Source organism: Macaca fascicularis, chromosome 9, assembly GCF_037993035.2.
Source record: "Macaca fascicularis isolate 582-1 chromosome 9, T2T-MFA8v1.1".
NCBI lineage: Eukaryota > Metazoa > Chordata > Mammalia > Primates > Cercopithecidae > Macaca > Macaca fascicularis.
The window spans coordinates 76,191,141-76,206,564 of record NC_088383.1 but is presented as its reverse complement, the minus strand read 5'-3'; the positions used below and the strand labels follow the sequence as shown (position 1 = coordinate 76,206,564).

Here is a 15,424-nt window from a genome sequence, read left to right as displayed (position 1 = left end):
TAAACAGCTGAGTTTAGCTGGAGCCCAAAGGGAAGACTGCTGGCAATGGGAGATACAACTAGAAAACAGACTGGGACCAGATGGAGAAAAACCTTGGAGTTCAGATGGTTCATCCTTGATCAAGTCAGTGTGACTCGATCAAAACCAATATCCTAAGTCTCACTCAAATGTAAAGTGAAATATTACCTCCATTTTTGCATTAGACCAGCGTGGCACTTCAACTACCATGTGGAACACATCCTGAAAAAACAGAGAAAGTGAGATGGTCACAGGAGCCAATTTGTTCTTTAAGGGAGCATGCACTATTTCTTCCAAAGTCAAACTGTTCATTGTATCAGATCTTTGAAGTCAATTGGATTTTCAACAAAATGCATCAAAAAAAAAAAGAGAATGATGGATGAAGAAATAATGCAATTATAGGAAAATATTCATTATAGAATCAAGGTGGTCAGTATATGATTGCTTACTGTATAGTTCTTCTTAATTTTTATTTACTTCTAAATTTTTTGTAGAGACAAGCTCTTACTATGTTGCCAAGGCTGGTCTCAAACTCCTGGCCTCAAGTGATCCTCCTGCCTCTACCTCCCAAAGTGCTGGGATCACAGGTGTGAGCCATCTCGCCCACACTTACTATATAAATCTTTTAACTTTTCTGTATGCTTTAAGTGTTTCAGAATAAAAATTGACAGTGGAAAGAATGTTCCTAGGAAGGAAACAGTTCTTAAATAAACATAACAGAACCTGTATCTCTGAAGAAGACCATCTTCAAAACACTCTCCAAAGGCCAGTGTTATTTCCTTCAGAGACACTGCAATTACTCAAAATGTTTTCAGAGCCTCCATTTCAGAGATGGTTTATAAGACAAACCCCAAGTCAGCCTAATTACTTGATCATACTTTAGTTTATAAGGCGAACCTCCGTCAGCCTAATTACTTGGTCATACTTTAGTTTTAGCATCAAACAAAACTCATCAGCTTCATTATCCATATTATTCTCCCAATTTGGCTGTTTTTAGAAATAAAGACCCCCTCAAAAGGTCTTTGACTTTGAAGATAAGAGAATATGCTCTAAAAATATTTTAATCAATGATAGTTCTATTGTAATTGGCTTATAGCCTTAAATTGACTACTATAAAATGGATATATTCAGGGAGTAAATTCTCAGATGTGCAGTTTAAAAACATAATGAAAAACAAACCATACTTTGCCAACCCATTTTGCACACTGGAGTTAAATATGGCATAGGTTATTTAAACTTGAGCTTTAATTATTCAGAATACTATTTTTTTTTTTCAAGGAATAGAACTTTAACTGCAGTTTTTCAGTTTTCAGCCTCTACAAAGGGCACAGATGAAGCTAAATCTGTAATAACTGTTTTCTGTCACCCAGGCTGGAGCGCAGTGGCATAATCTTGGCTCACTGCAACCTCCACCTCCTGGGTTCAAGTGATTCTCCTGTCTCAGCCTCCCAAGTAGCTGGGATTACACAGGGGCGTGCCACTACACTGGGCTTATTTTTGTATTTTTAGTAGAGATGGAATTTCACCATGTTGGCAGGCTGGTCTCAAACTCCTGACCTCAGGTGATCTACCTGCCTTGGCCTCCCAAAGTGCTGGGATTATAGGTGTGAGCCACCGCACCTGGCCTGCAGTCCTGCTTATAAAATGTTCTTTTTTTTTTTTTTTTTTGAGACAGGGTCTCACTCTGCCACCCAGGCTGGAGTGCAGTGGCATGAGCTTGACTCACTGAAGCCTCAACCACCCTGGCTCAAGCAATCTTCCCATCTCAGCCTCCTGAGTAGCTGGAGCTACAGGTGCACACCACGACATCCAGCTAAGATAGATAGATAGATAAAAGATAGATATATATATATATATAAATTTTTTTTTGGTAGAGATGGAGTTTTGCCATGTTACCCAGACTGGTAAAGTACATTTTAAGAACTTAACTTAAAATGAAAATCACTTGGTTACATCACTCTTTAGAATTACTTCTTTGCTACTTTCCATCAAAACATGGGAACTGATAAGCCACAAGGGAATAAGTCAAAGGTTCCAAGTTAATAATTACCTTGCTGGTACCAAGCAGAAAAACTACACTGATTTCAATTCAAAAGTGTAAAACTTCTGTCATTTTAAGTTCCTGCTGAAACCATGGAAGACTAAAGCATCCATGGGTTTCTGCACCAAGCCTCCTGACACCTCACCTACCCAGTACAACATAAAAACCAAAAGAATGGAGATATTACTTAAATCTAGGACTGAAGAAACTGCTCTATCCCTGTATCCCTCTAAAATAACTAGATGGTTTAGAAAATGTAACCCTGATTGTTCATCCTGGGTAGAAAACCTCAGAACCAATCTTTGACTACATTTCACCTTGCCCACTAAGTTTTCAAGAGTTTTGTCCACTTCTCAGGCGTAAAAATGAGATCTGTAGGTCCGTGAAAAGAAAAGTCAGGGCCTTCGGTTTTCAGTAGCAGTACCCTAAAGATTCACAAGATGGAGCTGTTATGACATGAAAGATCAACTGAAGAGCTCGCCAAGATTAGCTGTTAATTTTGTTAAAACGCCACCAGGCCAGGCGCTGTGGCTCACGCCTGTAATCCCAGCACTTTGGAAGGCCGAGGCGAGTGGATCACCTGAGATACGGAGTTCAAGACCAGCCTGACCAACATGAAGAAACTCTGTCTCTACTAAAAATATAAAAACTAGCCGGTCATAATGAGGCATTCCTGGAATCCCAGTTACTTGGGAAGGCTGAGGCAGGAGAATTGCTTGAACCTGGGAGGCGGAGGTTGCAGTGAGCCGAGATCGCCCCATTGTACTCCACCTTGGGCAACAAGAGCCAAACTCCCTCTCAAAAAAAAAAAAAAAAAAAAAAAGAAAGCCACCAAATGAATACATTGCTTCAAGAAAGATATAGCAAATAGAGCTGAAATAACTAATTCAAAGTTTAGAAACTATATTGAACACTTTAATAGCATTAAATGACAAATATGTGTAGACTCTCAAAACAGTATTACCTAATAACATAAATCTACATAATTAATGGGAAGGAAAAAAATAACAAGGAAGAAAACATCCTTCAGAAAATGGTGAGAGAATTCTACAGCGAACAAAAGCCTGAAGGTCTGGTGCTTTTTAGAAATATAGCTGGGTGAGGCCGGGCGTGGTGGCTCACACCATTATAGGTGTGATTATACCCATTATAGGTGGGATTATACCCAGCACTTTGGGAGGCCAAGGTGGGCGGATCATGTGGTCAGGAGATCGAGACCATCCTGGCTAACATGGTGAAAACCCATCTCTACTAAAAATGCAAAAAAATTAGCCGGGCGTAGTGGCGGGCGCCGTAGTCTCAGCTACTCGGGAGGCTGAGGCAGGACAACAGCGTGAACCTGGGAGGCAAAGGTTGCAGTGAACCGAGATCACACCACTGCACTCCAGCCTGGGCAACAGAGCAAGACTCCATCTCAAAAGAAAAAAAAAAAAAGAAGAAGAAGAAGAAATTAGCTGGGCAAAAACAGCAGGGAGTACCTGCAAAAGCCAGAGTCAATTCATTGATTTTTTTCAACAAATATTTTTTGTGGACCACCAGGATGTGCCAGGTACTTTTCCAGGCTCTGAAGACTAGCAATGAACAAAATAAAAGTTATTTTAACTCCCAAAGCGTTGGATTTCCAAATCAGATACTTCCTGCTGGTAGCCTTGGTGGTGGTTCAGGGGTAGAATTCTCGCCTGCTAAATCAGGTACTCCAGCTTGTAGGCCTCATGCTACAGCTTGGGGTGAGTGACTCATCTGTAAAAATCAATGTTTAGCACACTTTCAAATTCATGTAGATGCTGTAGTAATACTTGTCTCAGCCAGGCGTGGCAACTCATGCCTATAATCCTAGCACTCTGGGAGGCAGAGGCAGGAGGACTGCTTGAGGCCAAGAGTTCAAGACCAACCTGACCAACATAGCAAGACCTGTCTCTTAAAAAAAAAAATTTTAAAAGAGAGAGAGAGACAAGGTCTCACTCTGTCACCCAGACTGGAGTACAGTGATGCAATCATAGCTCACTACAGCCTCCAACTCCTGGTCTCAAGCAATCCTCCTGCCTCAGCCTCCTGAGTAGCTGGGCCTACAGGTGTGCACCACCACACCTGGCTAATTGTTTTTTAATTATGTTTTTGGAGATGAAGTCAGGATATGTTGAGCGGGCTGGTCTCTAATTCCTAGCCTCAAGCGATCTTCCCGTCTATGCCCCCCTAGTAGCTGGAATTACAGGTGCAAGCCATCCTGCCCAACTCTGTACTTATAAGGAGAGGGTGTCCCACATACTTTAGCAGGAATTACTACTAAAGAACAACTTTCTTATAGACATCCTGGCTAATAATTCAGAGTTGCCACTAGGTGAACAACAGTGATATTTAGGATTTTTCAGGGCAACTGATATGAGAAATTCAATGAATTTTATAGCAACGGAGTTGCTATAAAACTGTACTGTTTTTATGCGTTTTAATGATTCCAATATTCATGCACTTAAAAAATAGCGATTTTAAGAAATTTAGTACTACTCAGTTACAAATTCATTCCTTCTTCTTTAATCCCAACTGTTTCAACTGTTACTTAGCTGGATCTTGGATTTACTATCTTGTTACCCCCATTGTTAGGACTTCCCAGAATGCATCCTCCAATCCTACCATGCTTTGGAGTCTCAGTCATTGGTCTGGCATCAGAGCTCTCAGCTCTGTTAACAGCTTCAGAAAAGAAGGAAGTTAAGTCTCCCTAAAGGGATGATTTTGATAAACCCAATAATTACCTTGCTGATAAACCAGTGGCGGATACGGGAAAAGGCAAACTATAACTTTACCTCTGACTTCCCAAAGTCAGAAATATAACTATCTATTTCAGGCCAGGTATGGTGGCTTGTGCCTGTAAACCCAGCACTTTGGGAGGCTGAGGCAGGAGGATCGCTTGAGGCCAGGAGTTCAAGACCAGCCTGAGCAACATAGACCTTGTCTCTACAAAAAAATAAAAGTCTATTTTACTTCCCAGATTTATAATCATTTTATCAAGTAGTCAAGACGTTACAACAAAATGTTAAAGATGTCCAGATTCTAAGGAAATTGGCAACTCAACAAGTCTACATTGTATCACTCCATTAATCAAAAAGATTTAAAATAAAAATGTTTCAGGAATAGAAGAAATATCTCCTATATCTTGGTTAGGCTTATAACTTCACTAATTAAACAGGAATATTAATTACAGTAATATAGTGAGGGCCAGTCTCATCTCCAAACTGGTTAGAGTCTTGTGGACCAAGTCAGTAGTCTGACAAGTCATTTACTAATGACCAGGCTATGGCCATTTGGTAGGCTGGTATTACTAACGCAGTTAAGTACATATATAGGGAACATGCTCTTAATTTAATTACATCTCATCTTTAAATCTTAGCAGTTAAGTTCAATGTGTCCTTATTGAGACTTATTTCTTATCTATTTATTTTATTTCATTTTTTGAGATAGAGTTTCGCTCTTGTTGCCCAGGCTGGAATGCAATGGTGCAATCTTGGCTCACCGCAACCTCAGTTTCCTGGGTTCAAGCGATTCTCCTGCCTCAGCTCCTGAGCAGCTAGGATTACAGGCATGCACCACCACACCCAGCTAATTTGTGTATTTTTAGTAGAGACGGGATTCCTCCATGTTGGTCAAGCTGGTCTCAAACTCCCGACCTCAGGTGATCCGCCCACCTCGGCCTCTCAAACTGTTGGGGTTACAGGCGTGAGCCACCATGCCCGGCATTGAGACTTATTTCTAACCCTGGATTTGGTAAATTCGATGAACTATACTACAGAATTACACCAAGTGGCTGACATTAGCATTTTCAAGTTGACTCATTGTGTGTTTCTCTAGATAACTTCAGAAATCTAGTAAATACCAGGCTTAGAAAGAAACACAAAAATCACCCTCTGGTACCATCACTCTTATTTATTTATTTATTTTGAGACAGAGTCTCACCTGTCACCCAGGCTGAAGTGCAGTGGCACGATCTCAGCTCACTGCAACCTGCGTCTCCAGGGCTCAAGTGATCCTCCTACCTCAGCCCTCCTGGACCACAGGCACCTGCCACCACACCCAACTAAACTTTTTTTTTTTCTTTTTTTTGGGTAAAGATAGGGTTTCACCATGTTGCTGAGGCTGGTCTTGAACTCCTGAGCTCAAGCAATTCATCCACCTAGGCTCCCCAGAATGCTAGAATTATGGGCATGAGTCACGGCACCTAGTCTACCCCCCGTTTTTAAATCTTTATTGTTTTGCAATAAAATTTGGAGAAAAAACAGTAGCGGTGGAGAGAATTTTCTTCTAAATTTATCTAGAGAATAAACATACAGCAAGAAGCTAATCCAAACCAAGCTTTCCTTTTTTTTTTTTTTTTTTTTTTTTTTTTAACTTCTAGATTAGTTTTGGAGTATAAAATCCCTATCAGAAGAACTCATATAGTTAAAAGAAAATGTTCCATCCCCATAAAGATGCTTTCGAAAAGGTATACCAGATTTCATCATTTCCAACAATACTTTACCTTATTCACTGCTCACCAAATGACAATGGCTCTTAACTCTGTTCTGGCTGTAAAGTTGGTAATATGATTCTAGAAGGATATACTCTAATTTGTTAAAAGTATATGGATACCTGAAATATTTCATCAACAGTGACAGAAGTCTATTTGAGAAGCTATCAGAAAGAAACACGATGACCGAAGTTCACACTGTTGTGCCCCTTATTCACTTAGAATTGTGACTTAGTAAAGAAAGACATGACTTACACCAACCCAAAAAACATTTGCTCAAAAAATTGTGTTAAGATTCCAAGGGAGATCATTAACTTATTAAAGAAATTAAAACACATACACACAAAACTTTTAGAAATACTCATTTGTTTTCCAGTTACATAGATCTTCTACTCATTGCAGCTCAAATAAATGCCTGTATTTGCTACTACACACTACCATATGTACCTACGTAGAGCAATAACTTAATTTGTCATGTCATAATTAAGAATAAGCTGCTGGCTGGGTGTGGTAGCTCATGCCTGTAATCCCGCACTTTGGGAGCTGAGGTGGGTGGATTGTTTGAGCTCAGGAGTTCGGGACCAGCGAAAGTCTGTCTCTACCAATACAAAAAAACTAGCCAGGTACAGTGGTGCGCACCTGTAGTCCCAGCTACCCAGGAGGTTGAGGTGGGAGGATTGCTCGAGCCCAGGAGGTGGAGGCTGTAGTGAGCCAAGATCACACCACTGCATTTCAGCCTGGGTAACAAAGTGAGACCCTGTCTTTAAAAAAAAAAGGGGGGAGGAAAGAAAAAGCTGCTATTTTTGCTATTTTTTCTTTTCAGATAAGCTTTATGATGACTACATTTTGAAAACAGATATTCTAAGCATAATCTGTTTATTTTAATGTCTTTATAATATCAAGCACAAGGGTCTGCATTTCCAGTTGTCAAACTTTTCTGTTTTGCAATGACTAACAATTTTGACCATGGAAACATTCCCAAGAAAAAATGCATTTATGCCAAATTGTAGATAATATTCTTTTAAGTTTCTGAAGCATCAATCTGTTTGATTAGAGGCTTGACTTTCTTTCAGAAGGGAAAAAAAGAAACACATATTCCATATTTATACATGCTTCTATATGCTCCCAACAATCACCTGAAAAAAACAGAACCCTACATTGTCAGAATTAGAATTTAACATGAAAGTTTAAGATACGGAATAGAAAAATATCTGATTTCCAAAACTAAAAAATCAGGTCATGATATTTGAGCACTTTAAGATTAACAGAAAGCTTTTATCTACCCAGTGTTTCATACTGTTTATTACCATGTTTTGGAAAATTTCTGGTATCTCAGAAGTTTTATGTTAGAAGATACTCTGAGCTATAGGTGCTTTTATATTTGATCCTAAAATTGATCCAGAGCAAAGGACATCCCTGCAATTTAAAAATATCCAGTGAGCCCTTGCCTTTACCTTCTCTACCCACTGGATTTGGTAATAATCAAAGCAGGGTACCCGAGTCAAAAGATTTTCCAGAACTGGCTGGACTGATTACCTAACGGCATATGCCGAACTGAATAGCCACATTAAAAGGTCCAGATATGGGTTGGGCACAGTGGCTCACGCCTGCAACCCCAGCACTTTTGGAGGCTAAGGTGGGCAGATCGCTTAAACCAGGAGTTTGAGACCAGCCTGGGCAACATAGGGAAACCCCATCTCTACAAAAAAATAGAAAAATTAGCTGGGCGTGGTGGTATGTGCCTGTGGTCCCAGTTATTCAGGAGGCTGGGGCAGGAGAATCACTTGTGCCTGGGAGGTATAAGCTGCAGTAAGCCACGATCATGCCACTGCACTCCAGCCTAGGTGACAAAGTGAGACCCTGTCTCAAAAAAAAAAAAAAAAAGGTCTGATATGGATATGAGTCCTTGGACATTTTTCCTTAGTGGAGCTGGCTGAGCCATGTTAAAGGTACATGCTCACTTGATCAACATTCCCCCATTATCATCCCTCAGACGACTGACCACATTAGGAACAAAGTCCAAGGCCAAGCTCATAAGAATGTATTCATGTAAAATTAATCACAATGGATTTTTTTATAAAAAAGAAAGAAAATCACACTCTAACGAATCAAGTTAATCAGATTTTTTTTTAAAGGCTATAATCCAAAATGATGTCTACCACACCTTTATTTGTGTTTTAAACAAGTAACTTCCTTAAAAACAAAACAAAAGAATTCTTTCCGGCCTGTCAGACAGGAAGGCTCCTGCCCAAGGTCCACTGAGGTCTAGACCACTGGTAAAATCCAGAGTCATAAAAGCCTGTGCTTTTGAGCTGGGACAGGGCAGGCCAAGGGCAGAGTCTTCATTTGAGTAATCCACTTTATAGACACAACCAGTCCCTTATAAGACTTCAGTGTCCCTAAGTAATCTAAGTGAACACATTTAACAGGACACCAAAATGTAGCTTGTTTCCTATTCTGGAGTAACTTGAAGCAGCAATAAGAGTAGGTACCAAAACATCTATGATCATTCTGGTCCTTGGTAGGAATACAATCAATTATGAACACTGGGAAAACAGCTCTATGTCAAGAAAATGTTTTCTTCCTGTAGCACACCTGTATGCCAGGGTATTATCAATAAACTTAGGGTCATCATTTTATACCTCTTCATTGCTCAAAATGGTCTGAGATGCTACAGTATGGTATACATACTGTAATACAACAAGCAGATAATTCAAGCCAACCCAATGGGGCCAATTCAAGAGGGAAGGATTCTGCAGTTTATATCAACTCCCAGGAAATCAGATGTAACAAATTCAAGTTTCTGAATAAATACAATGCTGATACTCCCACAGGAAAAACACATGCCAATTAGAGGTCCCTCCTGTATTTGTGGCACATAATTGGCCTGGGGCTGTTTGCTCCATTGCCTCCAATTGGAGTCTTACCCAGGAAGGCTCCTTGGAAGCAATGCAAAATTTGGAATTTCTGGCAGTACAGAACTGCAGCAAACTTCCTGGTAGAAGTGCAATGAATTTGTCTATTTCTATCTAATAGTCACGCCCAGAAAAACAGTAAGACAGCACACACAAGAACAAAATTACTATTATTCTAGACGTGCATTGCAAAGTGATGTTCACGTGTGTTGTGTATTGACATCTAGCTAAGGAAGGTCAATAACCTATGTAATTCTTACAACTCAAAAACCTTTGTACTCAATGTGAATCAAACTTCCGTACTGAAGGAAAAAAATTGAAAGGTAGAAAAAGATATTTGTCCTTGTGCCAAGTTGCTAAATACAGTACAAACTACTTCCATTGGAAAGGAGGCTAAGAAGAGATGGGTTTTTTAAAAATGTTTAAAGTTGTACTTATAACACATGTTCTTTGTAAAAAGATTAGACAATATAAGAAGACAAAAACGAAAATAAAACCAAGAGTCACGGGCAGTCCCATGAATCATAAATATTTTGATATATATTTTTATTGTTATTTATTTTCCTGAGACAGGGTCTTGCTATGTTGCCCAGTCTGGTCTCAAACTCCTGGGCTCAAGTGGTCCTCCCAGCACAGCCTCCTAAGTGAGATTACAATCGCCCCACACTCAGCTATTCTGGTGTATACAGTTGTAGACTTTTTTCCCCCTAGAAAAGTAAAGGTTTTTACCAATTTGTGGTAAACCTACCAATCTGTGCTACGGTTAGGTTTCTTTTCACTGGTATATACAGGAACAGCTATTTCCTTTTAGAAGTCTGTGTGCCTACCTTTATTAACTCTATCTTAACTGTGCAAATCTTAACTGTACTAGCCCATTACTAAATTTTCCTATACTCATTGAATAATCTAGTTTATTTTTACTATTTCATAAAGTTCCCACAGTCAAAATTCTGTGCTGGCTACCTGGTTTATTTTAGAACCAGTAATGAAGTATTGCGACTTTAGTTCCAAATACACATACAAAAAGGACTAATGTAATTTTTTCTTTTTTTTTTTTTTTTTTTTAACCAAGACAGATTAAATACTTTTGCTTTTATGCCTCCTCTCGTTCCCCAAGTTATATTTGCTTCTTTAACTAAATAATCTAGTTTTAAGACTAACTTCTTATTTAGTCAATGGTCTTTTTTTTGAGACAGGGTCTCACTCTGTCACCCAGCTGGAGTACAGTGGTGGCATCTCGGCTCACTGCAACCTCTGCCTCCCAGGCACAAACGATCCTCTCACCTCAGCCTTCCAAGTAGCTGAGACTACAGGTACATGCCACCACGCCTGGCTAATTTTTGTATTTTTTGTAGAGACAGGGTTTCACCATGTTGATAGGCTGTTCTTGAACTTCTGGCCTCTACCCGCCTAAGCCTCCCAAAGTGCTGGGATTATAGGAATGAGCCACCACGCCCAGTCTAATCAACCGACCTTTAACTCACAGCACAGCGAGGCATTTTAAGCACTTGTTGAGAGACATGTAAGAAAATTCATATGTAGAACTAGTTGATCTGAGTAAACAGACTGTGTCCAAAAGACAAGGATGCCTTACCTTATCTGCATAAATTGGAATATCATGAAATGGAGATATATATTGTCCTTTCTCATTTTCTGCAAAATAAATTAGAAAAAGTTATTACTGTAATTAATTGTAGTGCTAAATGCACATAGTACACATTTTTTTTTCCTGAGACAGGGTCTCTTACTCTGTCACCCAGGAGGGTGTACAATGGTGTGATCTTGGCTCACTGCTACCTCTGCTTCCCTCTTGAAGGCTCAAGTGATCCTCCAGCCTCAGCCTCCTGAGTAGCTGGAGTAGCTGGAACTACAGGCATGAGCCACTATGCCTGCATAATTTTTGTATCTTTTGTAGGGAGGTCGTGTTGCCATGTTCCCCAGGCTGGTCTCCAACTCCTGAGCTCAAAGCAGTCTGTCCACCTCGGCCTCCCAAAGGGCCGGAATTACGGGGGTGAGCCACTGCACCCAACCAATACACATTTTTTTTTTTTTTTGCAGCAATTCATCTTTATTTCTTATTTTCCTCTGGGCGTGCAGAATCTGATATATTTCACCCCAGGTATATTTGGGATAGTTGGCTCTTCACTGGGTCAGGATGGCTGGGTGCCTTCTCCCCTGGCACGGTTCTCTTCTCTGCAGGGCGAGGGGCAGGGAGCTAGTAGAACCTCGCAATGCCAGCCACAATGGCAGACCCAGTGGAGCCCAGGATGAATTTGGTCAACCCGGAGAGTCCAGTTGCTCCCAGTGACTGCAGAGTAGCCACAAGGCTGCCCGGGGCAACTCCACCCCCATTGGCAATGGCCACTGTGGACATCATCTTGGCTGCTATGGAGGACGAGGTGATTCCCGTCGCAGTGAAGCCCATGGCGCTGAGCACCATGGGCACAGCCTCCACGGCCACAACTCCTCCAATCACGACTGTAGCAATCCTCGCCAGGGGTAAGACTACGGCACGGCTAGAGGCCACCCTGGCCACTTTGGCCACACCGGTCACTGCTGATGAGGTGAAAGCTGAGGCCACCATGCCTGCTCGGGTTAATTCCCTGGCCCAGAGAAGGAGAGTTCCTGAGAATGTGAAGCTGACCCCACCATCTTAAGCTCGGATGTGTTCCACCAGTACACATTTTTAAACCAAGATATTATTCTCACACTAAGCTGGGCGCAGTGGCTCACGCCTGTAATCCCAGCACTTTGGGAGGCCAAGGTGGGCGGATCATGAGGTCAGGAGTTCAAGACCAGCCTGACCAATATGGTGAAACCCTGTCTCTACTAAAAATACAAAAATTAGCCGGGCGTGGTGGCAAGTGCCTGTAATCCCAGCTACTCGGGAGGCTGAGGCAGGAGAATCACTTGAACCCGGGAGGCTGAAGTTGCAGAGTACCACTGCACTCCAGTCTGGGCAACAGATCAAGACTCTGTTTCAAAACACAAACAATAAAACATAAAAGTCCTTTTAGGGTCAATTGTGACTTTGCAGTCTGTCCAGTCCTCTATCAGTTTTAGAGAAACTGACAAATGTAATATTACAAAGCTAAAAAAAAGTTTATTTATATTAAGGAAGGATAAAGCACTTAAAATTTGATAACTATATAGTGGGTTCTAATTATTAGTATTTCTTAAGTTCCAGAGAGTTCCACTCGACAAAAACAGTTACTTCAGCTAGTGCCAAATTCTAGAAGTAGCTTTGGTCTCCCATAACGGAAGATATATATAACATATATATTATATATATAGAGAGAAAATATTAATTGCAAATAACCTAAGTAAAAGCAGTGTATTTATTCTGCATATACAGCTTGAAGATCCACCCCTCACCTTCAAACCAGTCACCTCTGTAAGCCCTTCCTACAGAGAAATTCTGGAGCCAACACTATTTCCAGAAAAACAGTTCCATGAATTATTAGTCAAAAGTCACTGCACTGCCCTTGTTGCTTAATTGCAAAATTAAATAAAATGGGGAGGGGTGGGTAGTTCTCACGCTTCCTGGATTTTTCTGATAGTTAACCTTCAGCTAGATGTTTGCTTTACGGTTCACTTTCCTTTTCCTCCCGCACCAGGCTACTTTTTGCTAGGAGCTTTGTTCCTTCAATGCCTATTCCCATTCGTCCCCTCTACTCCCCGCTTCCCGGTCCTTCATACACCAACTCAGAGTTCGAGGTACCTGCCCATTTCCTTCCAAATAAAACTGTAAAGAGATTAAAATAGAAGCGCTTGTGGTGACACATTTACGAACGCCTCCGTTATCGCCCATAATCTACTCCTAGTAGCTGGGGGTGGGGGGAGTAAGAGGATAAAGAAAAACCCCAAGTAGATTTCCTCCACCTACAAGGCCAAAAAAAAGGTGGTGCCCTAAGGAGCGTGGAGGGCGCCAGCCTGCAGCCTCCCGGTTTCCCCGTGCAGCCCTAGGTGCAGGACCCGGGGTAGGTACCCCCTAGACGCCGAATCCTGCAAAGGTAAAAAACTTGGCACTTTCTCAGTCATTCTTCCAGATTGACGTCATCTGTTTGATTTGAGAGGAACAGCTTTCTGTTTCATAAGGATTCCCAGCATCGGCGCTGAGGGAACACAGGCGGCGGAGAGGCAGGAGCGCTACCGGGACCCCGGAGGACCGGTCCAGCGCCTTCACAGAGGCTCCCGATCCGGGCCTCAGTTTCCCCTTCTGTAAAATGAGGGGGTGGACTTGGCTCCGCTCAGCGCCCATAATCTGAGCTACGGCGGCGGAATTAAGGTCTTTAGGAAGTCACTGCCCCCCCTCGGAGTCGCCGTCCCTCCAAACTGAGCAATCCTCTTACGGGCATTATGCTACCTCCAGGCACCTTTCTAGAGTGGGTCTGTGATTTCCTTTTCCCATCAGACCCTGTCCGAGTCGGACACATGCAAAACTAGCTGGGCCCAGGTTCGGGTACCCCGTGGCGTGAGAAAGGGACCATCGCCGTTCAGCGGGGAGGGATGGCCGGAGGCGACCCCCGCTGCCCCGACCGGCGGCGGCAAGTGTGCAATGTGAGGGCCGGCCAGGCCCCACAACGCGTCGGAGACTTGGGGCCGAACGCGGGCCGCACCCTCCCGGGGAGGCGAGGCCCGGGAATGAATGGGCGGACCGGCGCGGAGGGGCCGGGGGCCGCAGACACTCACTGAGGAATACTCGGTACTCCAGGGAGAAGGGAGCGGCGCGCTCCTCGGTACTGAAGCCGCTCATGGTGCCGGAGTCCAGCCGCCGCAGCTGCCACAGAGCCACCAGCCCGCACGCGGCGCCGACAGACAAGCAGAGAGCCCCGCGCCTGCGCACTACGAGTACTGGACCGGTGGGCGGGGCGGGGAGCGCCTTTAACGCGGCTCCGCTAGCGTTCCCACCCCCGCCGGGCCAACCCCGTGCGCAGGCGCACTCCGCACTCCCGAGTCCCGCCCCTCGGGCCCAGCCTCTGCGATGACAGTGGGGGATCAGAGTCTGGGCCACGTGGCTGCCGCCGGCGCTGGCTCTATTCCTTCGGCATTGGGCTCTGACCCGGGAGGGCAAATGCGCAGGCCCTAAGCTTGGACTAGCTAGGAGTTGACGGCCGACCACGCACACAGGGAACTCACCTTTGATTCTCACACACTCCTCCCCGCAGACCTATTCCTTATCTCAAAAGGCGATGATAAGTCATCTGCTTCCCCAGACAGGCCCTGCTTGCGGTCTTAAAGGTGAGCATTTTTCTGATCCGTCTTAACAAAGTTGAGCCATACTGACGCCCCTAGTGGCTAGCAGTAAGGTACTCGCTCCTCCACTTTCTATAACCTCTCTGACTCCGTTGCTTATCTGGGAAGTGAAGATAGTAATAGTAACTATTTCATGAGTTACTGGGATGATTACCCGAGTTAATACACGTCAAAGGCTTGGAGCAGAACCTGGGTCTTTGTAAACACTCTGGAAGTTGTTACTGTCACCCTCCCCAGTGGGGGAAGATTTACTACCCCCTTTCCCCTACCCGCCCCCCACCACCTTACTTAACCCACCCGGGTCCCCAGGGGCTTCAGATGGAAGCATTGGGAAGGTCCAGGCGTGAGCTAGAGTCGCGTGAAGGATTGCTCTTAGGGATAGGCTCCTCTGAGCTTGTTTTCCTGTTTATATTTCATCATGTCAGGCCAGACCCCAAAAACTAAAGTCTGATAGAGGCAATGGGCAAATATTTGCATCACTTACCTACCTCCCCGGGCATACATGTTAAAGAAAAAAAGTATGTCCAAAATCCTCAATATAAATTAGAAAATTATTATTTACATTTCAAAGAATGCCTAGTTTTATTTGTTAAAAAATTTTCATGGCCAGGATTTATTTAAATAACTTTTCCTAGAGCATTAAAGATAATGTGTCTTAAGGACATTTTGAATTAAACTCTTCTTTTCAAAACAATGTCT

At 42.9% G+C, this 15,424-nt stretch overlaps 2 protein-coding genes across 4 annotated transcripts in view; both read right to left on the bottom strand.

Annotated features, from left to right (window-relative positions):
- Nucleotides 1-14,293, bottom strand: part of PPA1 (inorganic pyrophosphatase 1) — a 29,706-nt gene extending 15,413 nt beyond the window's left edge. For 2 of the 3 annotated variants that reach the window (XM_045361066.2, XM_045361065.2), the window contains exons 1-3: nucleotides 14,162-14,293; nucleotides 11,064-11,122; nucleotides 187-240 (exon numbers count right to left, since the gene is read on the bottom strand). In XM_045361066.2, coding sequence (XP_045217001.2) covers nucleotides 187-240; nucleotides 11,064-11,122; nucleotides 14,162-14,225 — 177 coding nt within the window. In that variant the 5' untranslated portion in view covers nucleotides 14,226-14,293. Of the gene's footprint in view, nucleotides 1-186; nucleotides 1,432-2,830; nucleotides 2,888-11,063; nucleotides 11,123-14,161 lie in introns of those variants that run through there. The other variant, XM_074001916.1, reaches the window with a different exon arrangement.
- On the bottom strand, nucleotides 11,509-12,124 carry LOC135965124 (interferon alpha-inducible protein 27, mitochondrial-like). The gene has a single exon (XM_065520967.2). The coding sequence runs from the start codon at nucleotides 12,051-12,053 to the stop codon at nucleotides 11,685-11,687; it is 369 nt and encodes a 122-aa protein (XP_065377039.1). The 5' UTR covers nucleotides 12,054-12,124; the 3' UTR covers nucleotides 11,509-11,684.
- Nucleotides 14,294-15,424: the final 1,131 nt, after the last annotated feature.

Coding starts and splice junctions, on each gene's coding strand:
- LOC135965124 (XM_065520967.2), bottom strand. CDS start 12,053: ATGGTGGCCTCAGCTTTCACCTCATCAGCAGTGACCGGTGTGGCCAAA.